The 19441-nt window shown below is 38.7% G+C and overlaps 2 protein-coding genes across 2 annotated transcripts; one reads left to right on the top strand and one right to left on the bottom strand.

Moving 5' to 3' along the window:
• Window positions 1-374: 374 nt before the first annotated feature.
• Window positions 375-5305, top strand: LOC148190157 (bcl-2-like protein 15). Its single transcript, XM_088085306.1, has 4 exons — window positions 375-534; window positions 962-1083; window positions 2275-2496; window positions 4201-5305. Exons 1-4 carry the CDS (start codon window positions 408-410, stop codon window positions 4219-4221), a joined length of 492 nt encoding a protein of 163 aa, XP_087941432.1. The 5' UTR covers window positions 375-407; the 3' UTR covers window positions 4222-5305.
• A 2787-nt stretch (window positions 5306-8092) lies between these two features.
• Window positions 8093-19135, bottom strand: LOC121961540 (adenosine receptor A1-like). Its single transcript, XM_042511570.2, has 3 exons — window positions 18182-19135; window positions 13766-14060; window positions 8093-13620 (listed from the first exon to the last, which is right to left on the bottom strand). Exons 1-3 carry the CDS (start codon window positions 18520-18522, stop codon window positions 13237-13239), a joined length of 1020 nt encoding a protein of 339 aa, XP_042367504.1. The 5' UTR covers window positions 18523-19135; the 3' UTR covers window positions 8093-13236.
• Window positions 19136-19441: the final 306 nt, after the last annotated feature.

The following is a 19441-nucleotide window of genomic DNA, read 5'->3' as shown; positions in this document are numbered from 1 at the left end:
ACAGCTATTTACAGTTGTATACCTCTCCCCTTAGCCAAAAAAAAAAAAAAAAAAGTCCCTCACTGGTGCTTAGGCTACAAACTATTTGTTATGCCTTCCCTGTTTTGCACCACCTCCTCATAAATAACAGTCCCTAAGTGCACTTGAGGTAATCAGTTGTTGATTTCAATGTAGAGTTATAGCCATCATTTCAACATAAACAGGCCAAATGTTATTGTTTGCTCCTAATGTTTTTAACATAAACATGCTGTCCTAATCCCAAGACCATTGGCAGAAGCTGAAACCATGTTTGTACTGCGCTGTTTTGGACAAACATATTCCAGTTCCAATCAAACCGGAAGTTCAAGAGCACCCTGCCCTTCTCGGTTTGCGGCTGCGCACTGTGTGTCCGATATTTACGAGCAGCAATGGCTCCAGACGCAACCCGTGTCGAGTGGCAGACCAGCGAAATAATTAAATGTCTGCTTGATGACGATGATGCTCACCAGTATCGTGTATTAGATTGTGAACTGGAGGTTGACAGTGCAGGCAGCGGTGAGTGTGTGTTTTTCTGTCCGTGAATAACATAATGTGCCGGCGTGTGTGGCAGAGAGGGAACCGTCTGTACTGACCTGACGAGTCGGTGCGCGTTAACTGTGAGCGCACAGTATCGATAAGGGTACTTTCGTTCTTAGATAGGCTACTAAACAAGAAGTCAAGGAGGTGAAAGGCAATATATGTTTTAATATATTTACGTTTTTACGTGTTAACGCATTATTTTTAAGACAATGTAGCATAAACACACGCAGTGTCCTTTTCCTTTGTTTATAAACACTCAAGCTATTTTTACATTATACAGTCATTCACGTCACAGTTAACCTCCTTCGGTTATGACATTAATAAAGAAACTTATGGGCACTGAATACAGATGTTTATTTACAGATGCCACGGGCTGCTGAAGCTTGTTTTTATTTTTTTTCAGATGAGTCTTTTGATCCAGTTGTGATCGCTGATAAACTGAGGAGTGTGGCTGATGCCCTGAATGAGGACATGAATTTTAGAGCTGCCCTGGGTGACCTGAAGAAAGCAGCAGTAGCACAAGAGGTACACACACTGAAAATGTGGAGTGGAACACAAGATCAAATAGCACAGGATTAATTTTCTGATAGGTGAAAATAAAGACTTGTTTTGCAGAGTCATAGTACAACCACATAATAAAAATTGCGTTGGTGTGACATCATGTAGGTGGGCGGGGCAAGCACCAAGAGGGAAGTTGACCCTTCAATCAATGAGTTGAGGAAAATAACATAATCCTGAACTATTTTTCATCAGGAGGGTGTACGTTTGTCATAGCCAAATATGAGGTGCACTGATACTTTGATCTGGAACAATATATGAGGGTATTTACTGATATCCTCTAACATTGCTCACAGGCCCCTGAAAAAACACTATAGGAAACTTTGTGACACCAACAAATATAACATAAGAATCTCTATAATAGGCTAACATATTGTATTGAAAAACTGTCCTACACCCTTAATGTACTCTACTTTATATTTATTCTAATTTCTATTCTAAGTTTATATTATTTAAGTTATTTTAACTTTTTCTGTTTTTCTGTACTTATCTTTCATAAAACAACACTTGGAATTTCCCCTGTGGAGATCAATAAGGCACTTACAGCTAGCGGAAGCACTGTTTGTTTTCCACCTGTTGTAACAAACAGTCAGCTTTTGCCAGCTATAGTGCACTTTTTGTAGAGTAACTATTAAACTACAGTTGACCTTTTAGTATTTAGTTGTGTAAATGCACCCACGATGGGTTCAAATGTAGCTACAGTAGTAATTGTGGGAATACTAGGTGAGGTGTCAAAGCATAAGTACACCAGAAGTAAAAAGAAAATGTTTTCTTTGCAATGGAGATATCAGTATAGATTTTGGTTTTATTTGCCTATATTCTGAAATGCCAGCAGTTTTCACATGGTCAAATCTGTGTCAAACTATTCACTCATTACTGTGTCATGTGATGTACTGATCACCAGTAGCACAAAACTCCATTAATTTAAAATTTTCATGTAAATTTGGAATATGGTATATTTAAAAAAAAATGTAAACCAGTACACAAAACTTGAGAAATAGATCTAAAATTAAGTGTATTTTTCTGTTTCTTAACTTTGAAAAAGGGTTGACTGGAGAATTAAAGGTATGGTCAGGACCCACCTTTTTTTGTCTACAAGGATGTCTTTAAGTTGAATTCCCTCAATAATATTGCCCCTGTCTCATCTTTTCTCTCCAGGCCTTAGATGCAGCATTTAGTCATGGTGTGGAGGTCATGTGCCAGAATTGGGTCTCTCAGCAGGCGGACGTTGCTGCAGAGATGCAGCTGATCAGGGCCTCGGTGGCCTTTGGGTTGTATGTCAAGAAATCATGTCCAGAGCTGAAAGCTAAAGTCCAGAATGCCATGACTGCATTCCTCATCAGGCGTGTTGGACCATGGGTGACTCAGCAAGGTGGATGGGTAAGAAAATTTTACATATCTATATTATTTTGTTCTTTGCGATCACTTGCCCAGGCCAGAACAATTGGAAAACTATTATATAAAGGTCAAGGAGACATAAGCTGTTTCTTATGTTAGATGTTATTTGTTGCGAGGGTCACTGCACCAGCCCTTTGCACCTGATTAGTGTTCATATTTATGAAATGTCTTCATATGCACCAACTGTGACTGCTGCACAAACGATGCCAGGAAGTTACCTTTCACTGAAGATTTAATTCAGATCTCTGGTTCTTAAAGATCTTTTTTTTTTTTTTTTTTATGGAGGTCTTTATTGGAGGTGTTTTTTCAGTCACTACAGCACTTCTAAGTTAAGTTTTCCTTGCATTACTCTCATTTTACAAGAAATGATCCTTTAGTCAAAGTACCTCCTCTTTCATTTTTACATGCCACACCTGACTGGATGACTGAAGCAATACTGTGACCATGTGCCCTCGTGCTTACCCAGCAGACATTTTACAACTTCCTTGATGTCAGTTTAATTCTTGTGAAATGAATTCACACCGAACTTGTTTGACCTGCCAAGGATAGGGAGATTGGACTTCTGCCTTAACTTTACAGGAAATGGCAGATAAGCTTATTTTATTTTAATACTGAGTCAACCCTGTAAATAAAATGATTGTCACCATGACCACCAGTCTAGGGTTGTAAATTCCTGTCTTACACTATTATAAAACCACCGTGCACTGCGTGTTGGTGCTTGATAAGCCTCACTTATGGTTCTGTCATTTAAAATAAATTCCTGGATCAAACTCTTTGGTATCACCAGTATGCGAAACAACATGCCCTCAGAAGTAGTGCAATGTAACAAAGTACAAAGTATTTTCATTTGATGCTACCATACTTGTACTAAACTACATCTCAAAGGGAAATATTTTCCTTTTTACACCTCTTAATTTGACAGTTAATTTTTTATTTATAAAAACATATGATATGCTTAGAACGATCCAGCACTACTTTTGGTACTACTTTTTTACCGAGAGTATACAGTGTATTCAATACTATCACCACTTTGATGAAGTACAGCATCAAAATGCTCTTACATGTATTCATCAGTGATGAAAAAAACAGAATACAATATTCTGTAGTAGTATAATGCTGTGAAAAGAAAGTCTACATATTGAGTACTTTTGATACTTAAAGTATTCTGCTCAAAGTATTTCTGCACCTTTACTTACGTAACATTTTAAATTCAAGACTTTTACTTGTAATGGAGTATTTTTGGACTTATATATTATATACTTTTAGTTTAGTGAAGGATTAGAGTATTTTTCCACCACTTGCACCCAGCAATGAGATCTTATTTCTTTCTTTATTCTGTTTATTCTGCTTTAATACTCTGTTTTATATGTGTGTGTGTCACTGACACTTAACTTTATTGTACTAATGACAATAAAGGCATTGAGATAAAATATATATATATATATATATATATATATATATATCACATTACAAAACTTTAGCGTTTTGAGTGCTCAGCACAATTTAATTTTTTTTATCCACAAATTTAGGAACCATTCAGTTAGAACAAGATTTGTACCTCAGCCACATCCATACATTTGAACCCTTGCGTTGTAGTTCTGTTTTAAATAGCATGTCCAGTTTCGTTCTGAGTGACTTGCAGGTTCTGGACAGTCTGTGACTTTGTATTTCTGTGGTTTGTTTCAGGACAAAGTGACAGATGTTTGAGACTCAATCCTGCAGGACCAGCCTCTCTGTAATGATGCACACACAGCTGAACAACAATATTTTGCCTTGTTGAGTCACTTTATCTGTCTGTAATTTGTCTATTTAGGGTTTTGTTTTCATTCAGACAGACATCTGATCACACACTAAACCTCAGTTTCTGTTTTAGACAATCTGGCACAAGCCCCATGATCTTGTGATACAAGTGCACTTCTCAGGTTAACGCAATCATGTGTGTTGAGACAGATAATAGCAGTTGGTCAAATGGAATGCAGCTGCTGTTGAAATAGTTTCACTTCCGGTCAGCCAAGTAGGTTATTATAAAGCAAATATACAACAATTAAGTCATTGATGTACTATTTATTCTTCAAAAGACACTTGATTTCACAAAATACCGATGGATTATCCTTGGTATAAGAAATCAGAAGAGTTTTCTGGGTGATCAGTGGTCTAGGCTTCAATTTAGTGTTTTTATTTGTGGGCTCAGGGCTTCTGAATGTTTCACTAAATTAAATTAATTTAATATTAACTTTAATTCTTTAATCTAGCTCTTTATGCTTGCTTAAATTACAGTGGAACTGTTAAACAGACAATTTGGCGTTCTTTTTCATATGTTTCTCTGCACTTGATCTTTGTATGCCATTTTGTGAGCTCACTCAAGCTGTGATTTCAAGTACTTGAATGTGTTTTTCAGTCAGTTATTTTTCTAAGAAAAATACGGGTACTCTTCTTTTGTAACAGTCTGCTGAATGTCTTAATCACATGGAGTCATATTTGGCCTGTACTTCTTCAATATTTTAGAAAATGCATGCAATGTTTATAGTATGTGAAACATTTGAAATGAAATATTGAAACCTGAATGCACACATCTACCAGCCACGTTTGTTTACAGTTCAATGGGACATATTTGCTACAAACTAAAGACTTGATGGACAGTGCCAGAACAAACATGCAGGATTGAAGCAACACAAAGGCCAGTAAATCATTTAACTTCATGTTTTTTTTTTAAGGAACTTGCTTTTTTTATTTGCAGCCACCTTTTTATAATCTTTTAAATGATTTCAATAAAAATCGTGGATCTTTGAAAGTAATGTGTCATTAAATTGTGTATTAGTAATTAGTAATTCTGGATATAACATTTAGATATTTTTTATGATTTCGTTCTCATTTTAAAATATTTATGCATATTATAAACAGAGTGCTAAAAAAAAAAAATCAAACTTTCTATGCAAACATGCTAACAATACATAGGCAGGGTTATTTTTATTTTAAGTAGTAATGGTAGTTCTGTTAGGAACCATTTGTTATTTATGAGAGGAGAAGGGGTGGTGCAAGACAGGGGATGTTTTTTTTGTTTTTTGTTTTTTTAAACTGTGAAGGGACTTAGATTTTTATTTTGCCCTATAGGAGGGACATATGCTTGTGTTTTGTATTTATTTTAAATATCTTCTTAGACCCAGCATGTTTTCAAAGGCAGGTTTTCTTAAAAAAAAAAAAAAAGCTACAATTACAGCATTTACCATAGCCACAAACTGTTACAAGCACAAATGATCATAGTATTTTAAAAATTCTTACGTTTGAGGAGGAGGAGGATCAGAGGGAGAGGTGTACTATCATGGGCATCGGCCAAAATGCATCAGCCACAAGAACTTAATTTTCCACACAAAGGGGGGATCCCCCAGGAGGAGCTGGAAAGCGTTGCTGTGGAGAGGGACATCTGCAATGCTTGCTCAGCCTGCTGCCCCTGCGAACCGGCCCCAGATAATCGGATGGCAATGGATGGAAGGAAGGTTTACTTCCAAAACTCAAGAATTGCAATTAAACATAAAGGGGGGAGCAAAGACTCATGCATTGTGTCTGTGAAAGAAAACAAATACAAAAATAAGAACTTTAGTCAAATAAAACAAATGCCTTTCTTAATAAGGATTAATCTTCTTGATGAAATAAAGAACAGGATAAACTGAGGTGAAAAGAGAAAGAAGCTCTCCTAACTAACACTGCTGCTCCATGTGATGATCAACAGGGGAAAGGGTGTGCAGGGTTTACTTAGGGAGTTAACAGGTGAACTCAATCAGGTTGATGAGCAAAGAGTTCTAGAAACCAATCAGTGCTGAGGAGAGAGGAGGGAAGGAAGTGAGGTAAAGGAAGTAAGGTAAGTGAAGGAAAGAAGTGTCAAAATAAAGGAAAAAACAGGAATCTTTACCACACGAACAGCCCTTGAACACACCATGAACAACAAATGTGTCTATGAGGAAACATAACCAAATCTAAACTTAAAATAGTGACATTTCATCAAAATGACTTTATTCTACATTCCTAAATTACATTTTTGCCGAACCATAAACACTTTTTTCTAAACACCAGTTCCAACATCTGCAGTTACTGCTGCTTCCATTGTCCTGTATGGTTTACTTGGGAAAGCAGACGGTTATCTAAAATTATCTAGATTATCTAATTATCTAATTATCTAAATCTAAAATTATTTAGATGACAGGTTAAATGACATGGGGACAAAGTACTCCCTTAGACAGACAAAGCATGTTTTCATCAATACATTACACAAATAAGATTGAAAGAATAAGACTTTAAATTATTTTCTTCTACATCTAGTGGTAAACTATGGAGGACAAAATCTGCCATTATAAAAAAGAAATAATTAATGAATGGTTCAATAAATTAAAGATTAAAAAAATAAATTTGGAAATAAAAGTTTGAATTATCTAATAAATATGCAAGTTTATTTCAAAAGTAAATATGCACATGAATAGAAAAATGAATGACTAAAAGGTATTTATTTATTTGAGAAATTATTTCTTTATATATTTTTTTTGTATTTCATTATTTATCAATTCATTCTAATCTCTTTTCATTTATTTCTCATTTTATTCATTTCTGTATTTGTTTATATAGTTACCTATTCATTCATGTCTTCTTTTTATGTTTTTTCTGTATTTCAGCCATAATATGTTCATGAAAGAGCTTGTTGTCATGTGTCACTTAACAGCCATTGGTTTATCGCCGTGAGTTCACAGATCGACTGTTCTTGTCTTGCTCCCCATTACGGGCTATTGCGCAGCCTTTCTTGTCTTACCGGAAAATGAACAAATAAATTAACATTAAATGAATTATTTGTCAAACAAATGAACTTATTTGATAAATGTCTCTGTTTCTTTGTATTTCATTAATTTTCAAAATAAACCCGAATATTTATTAGATTATTGAGACTTTTTTCCTTCTTTTATTTGTCCTTCTTTATTATTTCAATTATTATTTTAACTACTTATTTATCTATTTTTATAATGGCAGATGTGGTCCTCCATAGTACACAGACCTCCTGAACTATATTGCATGTTAATCTCTATGTCTTTTTCCAACATGTAACCAGTAGTAAAGAGGTGCCTCATAATGTCGTTTCACTACTGCACAGTAACCAGCAGGGTGCAGCAAGGACTACTTTCAGTCAGCAATTGCCCTGCGAAAGATGCCACCCATATTTTAAAACCAGCTATTGGAACATCTGGTATGTGGGGAATGTGATTCTGAAGGGACCAAAGGAGGAAGCAAACAAACTTGGATTAAATTTCACATAGCGTTTGCAAGTTTCTCTTCCTTTTGCAGAATGTGTGCTTGGAGGAATGGATGTGGTTTTGTGGGTTGTTTTTTTTCCTTTCAGTTTTTCTCTGTGGTGATCACAGAGCCTGCAGCTCTATGGATGCAGTTCACACTGGGGTATAAAGTCATCTGACTGTAGGTTTGCACCTCTGTGAGGAAGGTGGAATGTCAAGGGTGCTCGTAAATATGTGAGAAATTCCTGCTGACAGTCTTGACACAACACACACCTAACCCCTTCACAGAACAGTTAATTGAAAGTATATCAGTTTGCTTGTCATGTATTTATTTGATTTGAAGTAATGAACACCAATTGTATGTTTGGTCTGTGGCAGATATTCAAGACTACTCCTAAAGTTGAGCTGTTTGCACAGTCACACCTTCCTGTGTGCTGCTGTTTGGCAGTCTGCACCAACTCCACGCTAACTCTGTGAGACATGTCGGGGGGATTCTGAGCCAGGCAATGCATTCTCTCTATTTATAGGGTGGACAGACAAACACTGCTTTCATGTCTGTGTTTCCATTTAGAAGTACCACAACACAGTGGCTTAATTTAGAATAAACACACCTCATTTACACATTGCAAAAACTATACAAGCACTAGCATCACTTTGCCTCTATTGTTTCCAAATGAATGAGATTATTTCATCTTTTTCACAGACATTAACACTCTGTTTAAACCTGGCATCAACATCGTTTCAGGTCATCTGATCACAACTGGATAGTGCTAAATACAGATGTAAACAGCCACTAAGAGGCATTTCCAAACCGATCACTCAAACCAGGTAACTTGGGACGCATTTGTCCACATATCTTTTGTGGTAGGCTATTAACACTACCACTGTCCTGATGTGTCTGCAACAGGGACTACATCATCAGTGCAGGACGTGGTGGTTGTTTTGGTGCTGGTCTGTAACTTACTCAAGTTTATGAAGTCGGATGAAGTGTTGCCTGACCATCCATTGTGTTGTCCTGTGGAAGAGGATGTGTTGGATTCTGCTGACAGCCAGACCTTTAGCTGTACTGATACAACTAATAATGTGAATAGCGAGCAAAAGCGTGGACCTATGACTGCACAGGGCAGTGACGAAATCTGAACACAACTTGTCAGCTAGAGATACAGGTACAGGTATGAACGGCGATGTGTCTTGGCTGTCTGCTTTCGTTCATATTACCAAAAAGCATGCTAATACCAGGTGTTAAAACAGGCTCTTTGACTCACCAAAGCAGGAAAATCACAGGTGGAACCAATAACATTAACAATGGCTGTGTTGCAGCAAGTAATGCAATGCTCTGCAGCAATTAATGTTATTTGAGACACCTGTCATGACAAGTCATCACATCTGCTGTGAAAAAAGTCTGTTCAATTTACATTTTCACCCTTGACACAAGTTTTATAAAAACAGTGTCAATTTATAAAAAGCAAATGACCTATTACTTCCATCAGCCACAACAATAAAACCAAAAGATGAGGTGGATAAGATGGATCATCTTGTTGCAATGCAACGTTGAGACCTTGGTTCCTACTATTCATGTGGACATGCACCACCCACCCAAACACCATCACACTCCGAGTACACCCCATGGCAACAGCACTAGGCAATGGCAGCGCCGCCCCCAGCAGACAATGTGCCACGCTGCACTGCAGAAACCACAGAGGAATGGTCCGAGGAACGTGAGGCACTACCATCAGGGAGTGCCTCACGTTCCATGAAGGGGTGTACGTGGTCTGCAATGGTGTTTGGTGGGTGGAGCATATCAAGTGGCATCCACATCAGTGCTAGACCCAAGGTTTTCCAGCAGAACATTGCACTGTAACAACATGGTCAGTGGTTTTAATGTTGTGGCTGATTGGTATAAAGACTGTGAAGCCCTCTAACACAAACACAAACAAATGTGCATTAGACTGAAAGAGTGAGTGAAAAGAGGAGAAGATACATATTCTGGTGTTTGAAAACCAAGTAATGATGTGTTGTTACAACCCCCAAAGAGCTTCTCTTGACAACACCCATCATCAAATTCTTAGTCAGTGTCCATGATAAATGCAGTTATTTTCTTCTTCAAGTGTTTGATGTCAGTGTATTTTCCAACCACCACAGTAGATAACATGGACAAAATGTTCACATTTAGCCGAGATTAAGCGTCCACTTTCAGTGTTTTGACTCCATCTATTGACCTATTTATTTATGTCTTTCATAAATAGAGATAGACAAAACAGCTCACCATGTCAGTACATGCTGCTCTAAACCTCCAGCAATTGATGCTGGTATACAGTGTCTACATTTCCAATATCTAAACTAGTGTTTTTCTTTTGATATTGTTAATGTACATCTCAGCATATTGCACAAATCATGTTTTATACACGGGGTCAATCATAGCAAAGTAATCAAAACTTAAAGCCACTATGTGTAGAATTAAAAGTTTCTGACCATGGCGCTCCCCAGTGGTAGTATCAAAAACGATACTGTCATATTCCCATCCCCAGTTATAATAATAATAAACGGGCCTGAAGAATTATACACTTTGTGCAATTCTTTCTTCTAGATTGCCTCATTTTTCTGCAAAAAGGAATCATTTGAAATATGTTATAATATTGTATATCTATATTATTGTATTCTAAACATAGTGGCTTTAAAAATATTTCACAGGAGCATTAAGTGGGAAATAAAATCACCTTGAAACATTATTACAAGAGCAGCATTGGAAATACAATATTGAAGTACACTTGCCTGATGAAGACATACAGTACTTTATATGTTTGTGGGTGTCCTGTGTACGATGTAACACACAGTGCCACAGTAGGTAAGGATAGACATCAGCATGGTCATATTAACAGGCCTGTTTATTTGATGGGACATCGTCAGGGTGGCCTTGATGTTGACCTCCGCAGACTTGTCTTGATGAGTTCCTTAGCTACACTCTCTCGCCTTAAGGTTCCCTCGTAAACAGAATAATCCTTCCACTCTGTCCCACCTCTCCCCTGGACTCCTACGCCCTCATAACCTCCTCACTTATTCACACATGAGCAGCTCTCTCTGCCAAGTGACAGGAGATCGATGTGTGTGCACAAAAAATGGCCCCCCACCACTCTCGATACAGAGAAGGAGAGAAAGTGAGATGCTATTTCTGTGGATTTTTATGCTTCTACGCACGTACAGTGATATGATCTTGAAACAATATGGCATGTTGGGATGTCAGATGTCTGTGTGTGTGTGAGTGTGTGTGTGTGTGCGCACGCGTGTGCATAACAAGGGGCAGGTGTGTTTTTCTCAGATGCTGTGACCTTACAGATGTTCTTTATGTTGTGTTGTGTTACTGTATTGATTGTTTGGTGCATGTGATGCCAGACAAATTTACGTGTAATTCTTCAATAAAATTTTATCTTATCTCATCTCATCATTATGAATGTAAATCAGGGCACACCATATGCTGGTCTACATTTTTTGCTTTACTTTCCTGTCTCTGTTTGCAAGTCATTAAAAACAATCTAATAAGATGCTTGAAGGGTGCATTTTCCCATCTGCCTGCACAATCAACAGCTGTAAGAGAACGAGTCAGAGATAAACAACTGTTGGCTCAGTGAGGCCAATATTAAACAGCATCTCCCATTAACATTCATACATATACTAGTCGCATACAGTACATATTGTAGGCATTAGCAACCCCATTTCAGATTGTAACTTTCATGTCTAATCTCACTTGTTTTTAAGGATAACACTGGTCAGTTCAAGTCAGCCCCATAACAGATATAACAGAGGATGCGACAGCCCGGTCTCACTCCCACCTTGTCAAATCCTGACACTTGGTCAGTGGTCTTTCATGTCAGATACCAACGCATACCAACAGCGGTATACAACACACTGAGCAGCTGCATTTTTTTAAGCTCCAGGCAAGTGATGTAGTATAAAGAGCGCGAAAGAGAAAGAGACTATGTGAATGTTAAACCAGAGGTAAGTCGAGGATAGTGTGATAGTATATGTAGCATGCTCCACTAATGGCGCATGTAAGGTGGCATTATAGTACATTAGTAACAAACATACTTATTTTAAGCCAAACCATGATGTTTTTTCTGGACCTAACGACGTACATTTGTTGCCTAAGCCCAAAGGAGTGGAAACTGTGCACTTCCTATGAAAGCAGATGTTTAGGGTGTCATACCTAGAGTGTCATAGTTTGACCAAGCGTCAGTATTTGACAATTTGGGAGTAAGAGGCTGTTGGATGTAATAATGCTTCATTGGCTACTTTGTCACAAAGAATCTGGGAAAAATGTGAAAAGGTAGCTAAAAAACCTGCCAGTAGTGAAAAGGTCTCAGTGATTACTGTACAGGAGAGAGGTACATAATCCAGATAAAATGAAGCTTATTGGACGGAGGAGCCCCGACATACCTTGAATTCACAGTCCTGTAGCTAAAATTATGTATGTACTCATAGGTGGCTTCACAGTTTTTTACCATTGTCTATGCCCACAAATATTCAAAAAGGGGCATCAAGTATTTTTTTCTTTTAGCATGGATGCTGTTTTCAGCTGCAACTATTAGCTATTATTAGTCATTCTGTCAGTCCAATGGTCTCAAAAACACCATTGTCACATGTGCTGCATTGCAACACACGTCTGTAAGGGCTATGATTCAGATGAGCTACTGCGCAACAGACACCGGCACAGTCAAACTAGATGTTGATCGCACCAAAGATCCTGGATTGAAATTCCAAGTGAGTCAATTTGACTGTTTTTCATTCCCACAGCCAGCATACAGTACATCCTGTGTCCTGGTCCATGTCAAAGCACCAAGCTGGTTGCGAAAACTTCCTGCTTGCCCACCACTTGTTTACCAGATTCACACTTCAGCACAGTGCTTCAGTTCCTCTTCATTACATTTTCTGTCCTTAAGGCCACAAACCTAAGCATGTAAATGTAGCAAATATTACAATGCTCAACTGTTTGAAATTCACATAAAAAAGGCCATGAGTTTTGAGAATGAAAATTCAGGTCAAAAATACAATACAGCATACACTACTCTTGTACCACATGTGCTACAGATATACACCTTCTGATTCAAACTCAACAGGTGTTGAACCTGATGAGAGGCCTCTTATCTCATATGACATCGTCTTCATTTTGTTAGCCAGCAGGGAAATTAACGAGGAGTCTTACTTAAATCAAAGTCTGATTTATGATATTTATCCCATCTCCATGCTGATTTGTCATCCTGACCTCTTGAAGTGTGTTGGATGGAGCAAATCAGTCAGTCCAAAATGGAGTTCCCTCACCTCTTTCATGCCTCTGACATCCTGCAACGCCATTAAGACCATTCTGACCGGTAATCCCTTAAACACAAAGCTTTCCCATTCTGTGAACCAGTGGAGTGAAACTCAACAGTTACACAGCAATCCAATTAGTTGCCAAAGGTCACACATCATCATCGTCATCATCATTCTGCCTCAGCCTCCTCTCATGACTTTGTCCTCTCTGGCTCCCTCTTTGAGGAAGCCGGCCAACCGGATCCTGACAAAGCATGTACTGTTTCCAGATTTTCCAAAACGCTGTGCGGAACTTCTTGATGCGGAAAGCGTACACGATGGGGTTGACAGCTGAATTGCCATGGGTGAGGATGATGGCGATGTAAATGAGGAACATGGGCTTTTCACAGGTGGGGCAAAAGAGGGTGATGCAGTTGAGAATGTGAAGAGGGAGCCAGCTGACCGCAAAGAGGAAAAGAACGAGGGCAAGCGACTTGGCTAGCTTGAGCTCCTTGCCAAAGTAACGGCTGGGGTCTGTGTGGCTAGCTGTCACCTATAGAGAGATGAAGGAGAAGATCATTAGGGTACAGATTTCGCTTTAGTCAAATCAGTTCACATTAAGTCTGTTGTATTAACAAAATAATTAGCTTTTATACGTAGTATATCAAACAAAGTGACCAAGAAGAAGAAGAGCTCACCTTCTTGTTGAGCTGCTTGTGGATCATGTAGAAAATCTCGACATAGATAGCCAGCATGAGGAGCAGAGGCGGCAGCACCCAGCCAAAGAAGTTGAAGTAGACCATGTAGTCCATGCTGATGACTCTTTCAAATTCACAGGTCACCAAGAGGTCATCAGTGATCAGGGAGCCGTTGTCACGGAGAAACTGCAGGTTATTCCAACCCAGCATGGGCGTGAGGCCCACTATGATGGACACCAGCCAACACAATAACACAGCCGTGCCAGCTCGCCGAGGAGTCACCACCCTTTTGTAGCTATAGCAACAAGGGAGAAGATCTTATTTTTAACACAGTCCAATAAAACATGTAAATCATTGCAAATCAAAACATTTACAACAGATAACTCTCTTTGTGATGCTACTGATGTTGGCAATTCTATTTTGGGGTGTTGTTTCGGCTCTTGTTGTTGAACAATTTTCACTGTTGCCCCAAGTGACAATTACAGGATAATGGTAAATGTTATAGTGCAACAGTAGCAGAGGTGGAGGGGAGTCATGAAGTAAACAAACAGGCTTGGGTATGTTTGTTACGGAGTAATATGTAGCTAATTTTTGCTAACATTAACTAGTATTTTATAATGAAATCTACTGATCATACCAGACCATGTAAGGCTGCAGAAGCAAAACCCTTGAGTATGTTGAATTGAGCAGTGGTGTGTTTTACTGCCTTTGAATCCAATGTTTTATTTATAAAAGAATATAAATGTATTATTTATTCTTTAAAAAGTCACATAGTCTTGCTTTAAATGAACAAGATGTTAGATTTAGGGGGATTTAGTGGCATCTAGTGGTAAGAGTTGCAGATTGCAATGAGCTGAGACTTCTCTAGGTTAGAATTCCCACAGTTTTCAGGAGGTTTTTACCAGGATCAGAATTATTGACAGAGGTCTCTTCCGCTTGAAACAAATGGACAAAGTGATTAAAAGTGGTCAAAACATTGGAAAAGTTATTTTACGTTAAAAGTCAATGTTTCTCACGCTGTTCAAGGCTAGCACCTGCCTATGTGTGCTCACCTTTTGTCTCTGATAACTTCAGATCTAGACTTTCAGGAGGTTTTTACTGGGAGCTGAATTGGTCTCTTTCCCAAAACAAATGGACTCAGTAATTCAAACTGGCAAAACCCCAGAATTTTTCATGGTAAAATATCAATGTTTTCATGATGCTCTTGTGTGGATACTAACAACTGTGGCTACATAAAACGTCAGTGTTTGGTTTGACCATTCTGAGCCACTGTAGAAACATTGGGGGTGCAACATTCAGAGCTCCTAAAACAAAGACCAGCTCCCTATGTCGACATAAACAGCTCATTCTAAGGTAACGAAAACACTACAATTCTTGTTTTTAGGTGAATTTTCACTTCAGGAAACATACTTATATTAAATTCCATTTCTGCAAACATATCCCTCTAAATTCTACACACTGCCCCATTAAGGCTTCAGTTTGTGGGCTTCATAGATTTGACTGATATAAATCATAAACCAATCAAGTTATTTAGTATTGTCATTCCCACTTCTTTTTTAATCTCTGGTGATAGCAGATGATGTAGTTTCAGTTCGATCTTCTTTCTCTGGCAACCAATACTGTGTCCACAGAAACAAATCAAACATCAATCAGGTACAATCAAGACCTCTCTGCTCTGCAGATTAATTGGTAGCTATTGGCTGAAAAAAACTGTCTGCTGTTCTTTGGTATCTTAACAGGATGTCAGTCGTCACCTCTCCCACACAATAGTCAGCAATTGGACAGATCCTTGAATTAGTCATTGTGGAGCGGACATGAGACATTTCTGTGGTCAGCTGAGCTCTTGATTCTTGTAATACAAGCGCTGATTCAATCACACGAAAGAGCTGTTTAAATAATTCTAGGGTCTCATTCCTAGTCTCTCTCGCTCTTGCACTTTTTTTCTTTCTTCTTATCATGCCTGCTCCCTGGCTCACCTCGCTAATGCAGAAACACACCGTGCCAAAACCAGACTGTCATATTTTTTCCCTGATCCACTCTCTGTCACATAAAGCACACACACACATACTCAGGGGTTCAGGCAGGGTGAGGCAGATACAAAACAGGACGTATGAATGTATACTTAAACATGTTTGAAGAGTGTCTGGATTTATGCCCATAAGTGACGACAGTTTTTATCTCAATTTGTATCAGTATAACTCTCCATCCAGCTGCTCCTAATGCTCAGCAGTCTGTCTGCAAATGGATCGGCTGACTGTCTGGCAAAAATTACTTTCTGGACTCGACTGTTCTTGATCCATCTCTACTTTCCTGTGGGATTTCCATCCTCGTCTCCCACCTGCTAAATCCCATCCCCCAGTTAAGCGCACCAGCAATACCTTGGACATTCTCAAATCTCAGACACACCGCTCTTATCATGACAGTGTGCTTACAAACAAACTCTGCTATAAAAAGCAATCAGTGCCTGGTAAACTGTGTCCCTCTAGAGTCAAAGGGATAGTTTCAGGAAGGAGGCGGGGGGAGCTTCATTTCTGGCTCACATTATCACTTAGCACGAGATAGTAAAATATGATTCGCTGGTGTTTGAAATCTGAACATATCCATGTGGGAGTATCTGGCTAAAAGGCAATCCGCAGTGAGATGAAAGTAAATTTCTTAGATTTGTGACTCTATAAAAAGCATTTTCTTTGTGTTGGAGCACCAGACCACTTTTCTGTCAATTCTGAGAAGAAATATTTTACAAACTGATTTCTTTTTTTGTGAACATTACAATACAATATTTTATACATAATATACAATGTTACTGTCCATTACCTTGTACTGTCACTACATCCAGTATGAAAAGGGCTGAGAAACCCTGCAATACACTGATAAATTGCAGTTCAATCCGAAGGCAGAGGGTTTGGTTTTTTTTCAACATTGAGGGACATACACAAATGCAACAGGAGGTTTGGGGGTCCTCCACCAGAAAAATCTGAGCATCAAACACTTATTTTCCTGCATTCTATTGATTTTTTTATGCAGCAATGTGTGCCTTTTCTGCATTGATTTATGATGGAAATGCCACACATTTCTCAAAATAAAACTCTACAACTTTCATGTTTTTATAGCCCTATTGTATAAATGAAATGAAATCCACACCTATGGTTAAACGTATGATATTGAGATCATACTATAATATATTTTTCATTGTTCCTATGTTAATGTCCTCTGAGTGACAGAGTGCCTCTATGTGTGCTTCGGTTGCCAGCTTGAGAAATTACGCAATTCATCACCCAGCCGCCATGAGCCTATTGACCAATCATGCATTCTCTGCCAGGCTCATTGTCCAATTAGCCAACTTTATGTAGAAACTTGAGTTTTCACTAAAAATGATGGATGATGCAAGGGGAGTGCAAAGTGATGATAAAATTTAAGATTTGAAAATCTCTGCTACAATGCAACAGTAAAGTATATTTACCCTCAAGTTAGTTATTAAAAAACCAAATCACAAGGAGCACAGAACGAGGTACAACATTTAATGACCTCCACGTGCTTCTTCTACATGTTTAACACGTGCTGGGAAACAGCTGGCCACAGATGTGAAATTCAACAGCTTTAAAATGGACCAGGACCTTTCTCTGGACCCACAGCCTCCCAATGTAAATCCTAAATATGTAAATATACTAGAATATTGAGGTGGTTTTTTTGCACACCAAGAATATCTATCTATCTATCTATCTGCAGCATCCATATCTGGTACAAATATGTTTGCAGTTGAAATACCTATTAGGACTTTCAAAAATAATCGAACAGCAAGTTATGTTTCAGAAGAAAATATTTTTTAAAATCATTGAAGCTGTGGTCTTCTTTTCTTTTCATTCATTTATTTATTTTGTTTTTAGAGGAGGGCAGATATTATTGCCTATTTTTCCCTCTACCCCCCTTTTCTAATTACATGTGTAGCCATCATTTTATTATTTCTTTGGTTTACGGGTTACATTTTTGGTTGGTAATAATTAATGTTTGAAGTGTGCACTTGAAAAAAAAAATAGGTACAATTAATTAAATAATAAATAGACTAATATATTCCAAAGTCTAAATGTTTTTTGATCTTTAACTAAAATCAACTAATAAAATGTACTATTTTTAAAATGATTTGCTTTTATCACTTACAAACTGTAATTTCCAGTAAAGATATTACAGAGATGTCAAAGCAAATTAATGTAGCCCTCCATTAAGGTTTCTGTAAAGTAATTAAAATGATTGGGCACACCTTTACGCTACATTTTACAGTCATTTCTGTTTGGAGCTGAAATGAAAAACGTGCATAACCGCTCTGGTGGGTGTCCTTGGTCCGCGCAGCCGTCCAGACACAAAGGCTTCTGTAAATGAGACAAGATATTGGAAAGTAGAAGAATTCACCTTTAGGCCTACCTCATGGGTATTTTGACTCGAAGATAGCGGTCGATGGCGATGGCCAGGAGCGCCAGGATTGAACTTTGAGTGAGCACGAGCACCGTGCAGGCGACCAACAAGCAACTATAGAAGTGCGTCTGGAGTCCGATGCTGATGGTGATGGCGAGGGGGATGACAAGAGCACCGACCGCAATGTCAGCCAAGGCCAGGGAGACGATGAAACAAAACGTGGTGTCTCTCAGAGACCGGTTAATACGCACAGCCCAGACCACCATCACGTTGCCGATGACCGACGACACGGCGATCACCACCTCCATCCCGATATAGACGGCTTTAGAGGAAGACAGACCCGAAGTCATGTTCACGGATGCTGGAGGAGTGTGCGCTCAGCGGAGAAAGCAGCCTCAACACGTCGAGGGAGTTCCCTGTTTGAGTTTGTGGGCACAGACTGAGACACCCTGACTTCACATGTTTTATGTCCCCACTGAGAAGGAGGTAGTGTCTGTTCCTCTGTATTATTCTAGGATCCGGTCCAGGACATCGAGCTGCGCGCAAGACGCAGGACTTGGTCTCCATACGGTCCGACGCGGTGATTCAGAGAGTGAAGTGGCCCCTGCAGTCCCGCTTTGCGGAGGGACAGCAGCGTGGACCCGGGACACCGGATGAGTCACAGGTTCCCAAAGCGTGGATTAGTAGTGTTGCTTTCCTCAGTGTGTCCAAAGGTGGCCAAAATAAACAGAATACGTCCCAAATCGTGTCATTTCCTGCTGAAAGTGAGTCATTTTGATAATTGTGTCCCCAGCTACTCCATCAGGGTTAATCTTCTTTATTTAGACATTATTGAGTTGCTTCAATGTTTATTTTCTTGCTATCCCAGTTTAGAAATACTACCTAGGAAGTTCAGATGATTATTTTAAGCACCTTATCTTTTTTTCTGCAAAGTCACATGTGTGACTGACAGCTCGCCCTCTATGGGGGTGGACTCACTGAGGAGGAGAATATCAGTCATGAAACCATATCACAGGTGCATCTTATTGTCAAAACTGACTTACGGAGATAAAATCCACACAAAAATGTTAAAACATGTTTTCATCAGATATGTGATTAAAAGTACTTGTTCAGTCCACAAGGCTCCAAAAAAATGTGATAATGAAGGAAGATTTACCCAAGACTAGGAAACCAATTGCGTTGAAAAAAAAAGTAAGTAAATATAACTATTAATCTTAATTTATGTTTACTTTAGATGTAGTTAAAAACTGAGTTATATTTACTTAATTT

The sequence above is a fragment of the Plectropomus leopardus genome, chromosome 2 (genome assembly GCF_026936395.1).
Source record: "Plectropomus leopardus strain MGB_pleo_1.0 chromosome 2, ASM2693639v1, whole genome shotgun sequence".
NCBI classification, from domain to species: Eukaryota; Metazoa; Chordata; class Actinopteri; order Perciformes; family Serranidae; genus Plectropomus; species Plectropomus leopardus.
The sequence above is the reverse complement of the archived record's forward strand: the minus strand, read 5'-3'. Positions and strand labels throughout refer to the sequence as shown.

Excerpts from the sequence above, each read along its gene's own strand:
- LOC121961540 (XM_042511570.2), bottom strand. The coding sequence starts at position 18,522 with ATGACTTCGGGTCTGTCTTCCTCTAAAGCCGTCTATATCGGGATGGAG. Across the intron at positions 14,061-18,181 it reads CGAGTCAAAATACCCATGAG|CTACAAAAGGGTGGTGACTC; the intron begins GTAGGCCTAAAG and ends TTGTTGCTATAG. Across the intron at positions 13,621-13,765 it reads ACAAGCAGCTCAACAAGAAG|GTGACAGCTAGCCACACAGA; the intron begins GTGAGCTCTTCT and ends ATCTCTCTATAG.
- LOC148190157 (XM_088085306.1), top strand. The coding sequence starts at position 408 with ATGGCTCCAGACGCAACCCGTGTCGAGTGGCAGACCAGCGAAATAATT. Across the intron at positions 535-961 it reads GGTTGACAGTGCAGGCAGCG|ATGAGTCTTTTGATCCAGTT; the intron begins GTGAGTGTGTGT and ends ATTTTTTTTCAG. Across the intron at positions 2,497-4,200 it reads TGACTCAGCAAGGTGGATGG|GACAAAGTGACAGATGTTTG; the intron begins GTAAGAAAATTT and ends GGTTTGTTTCAG.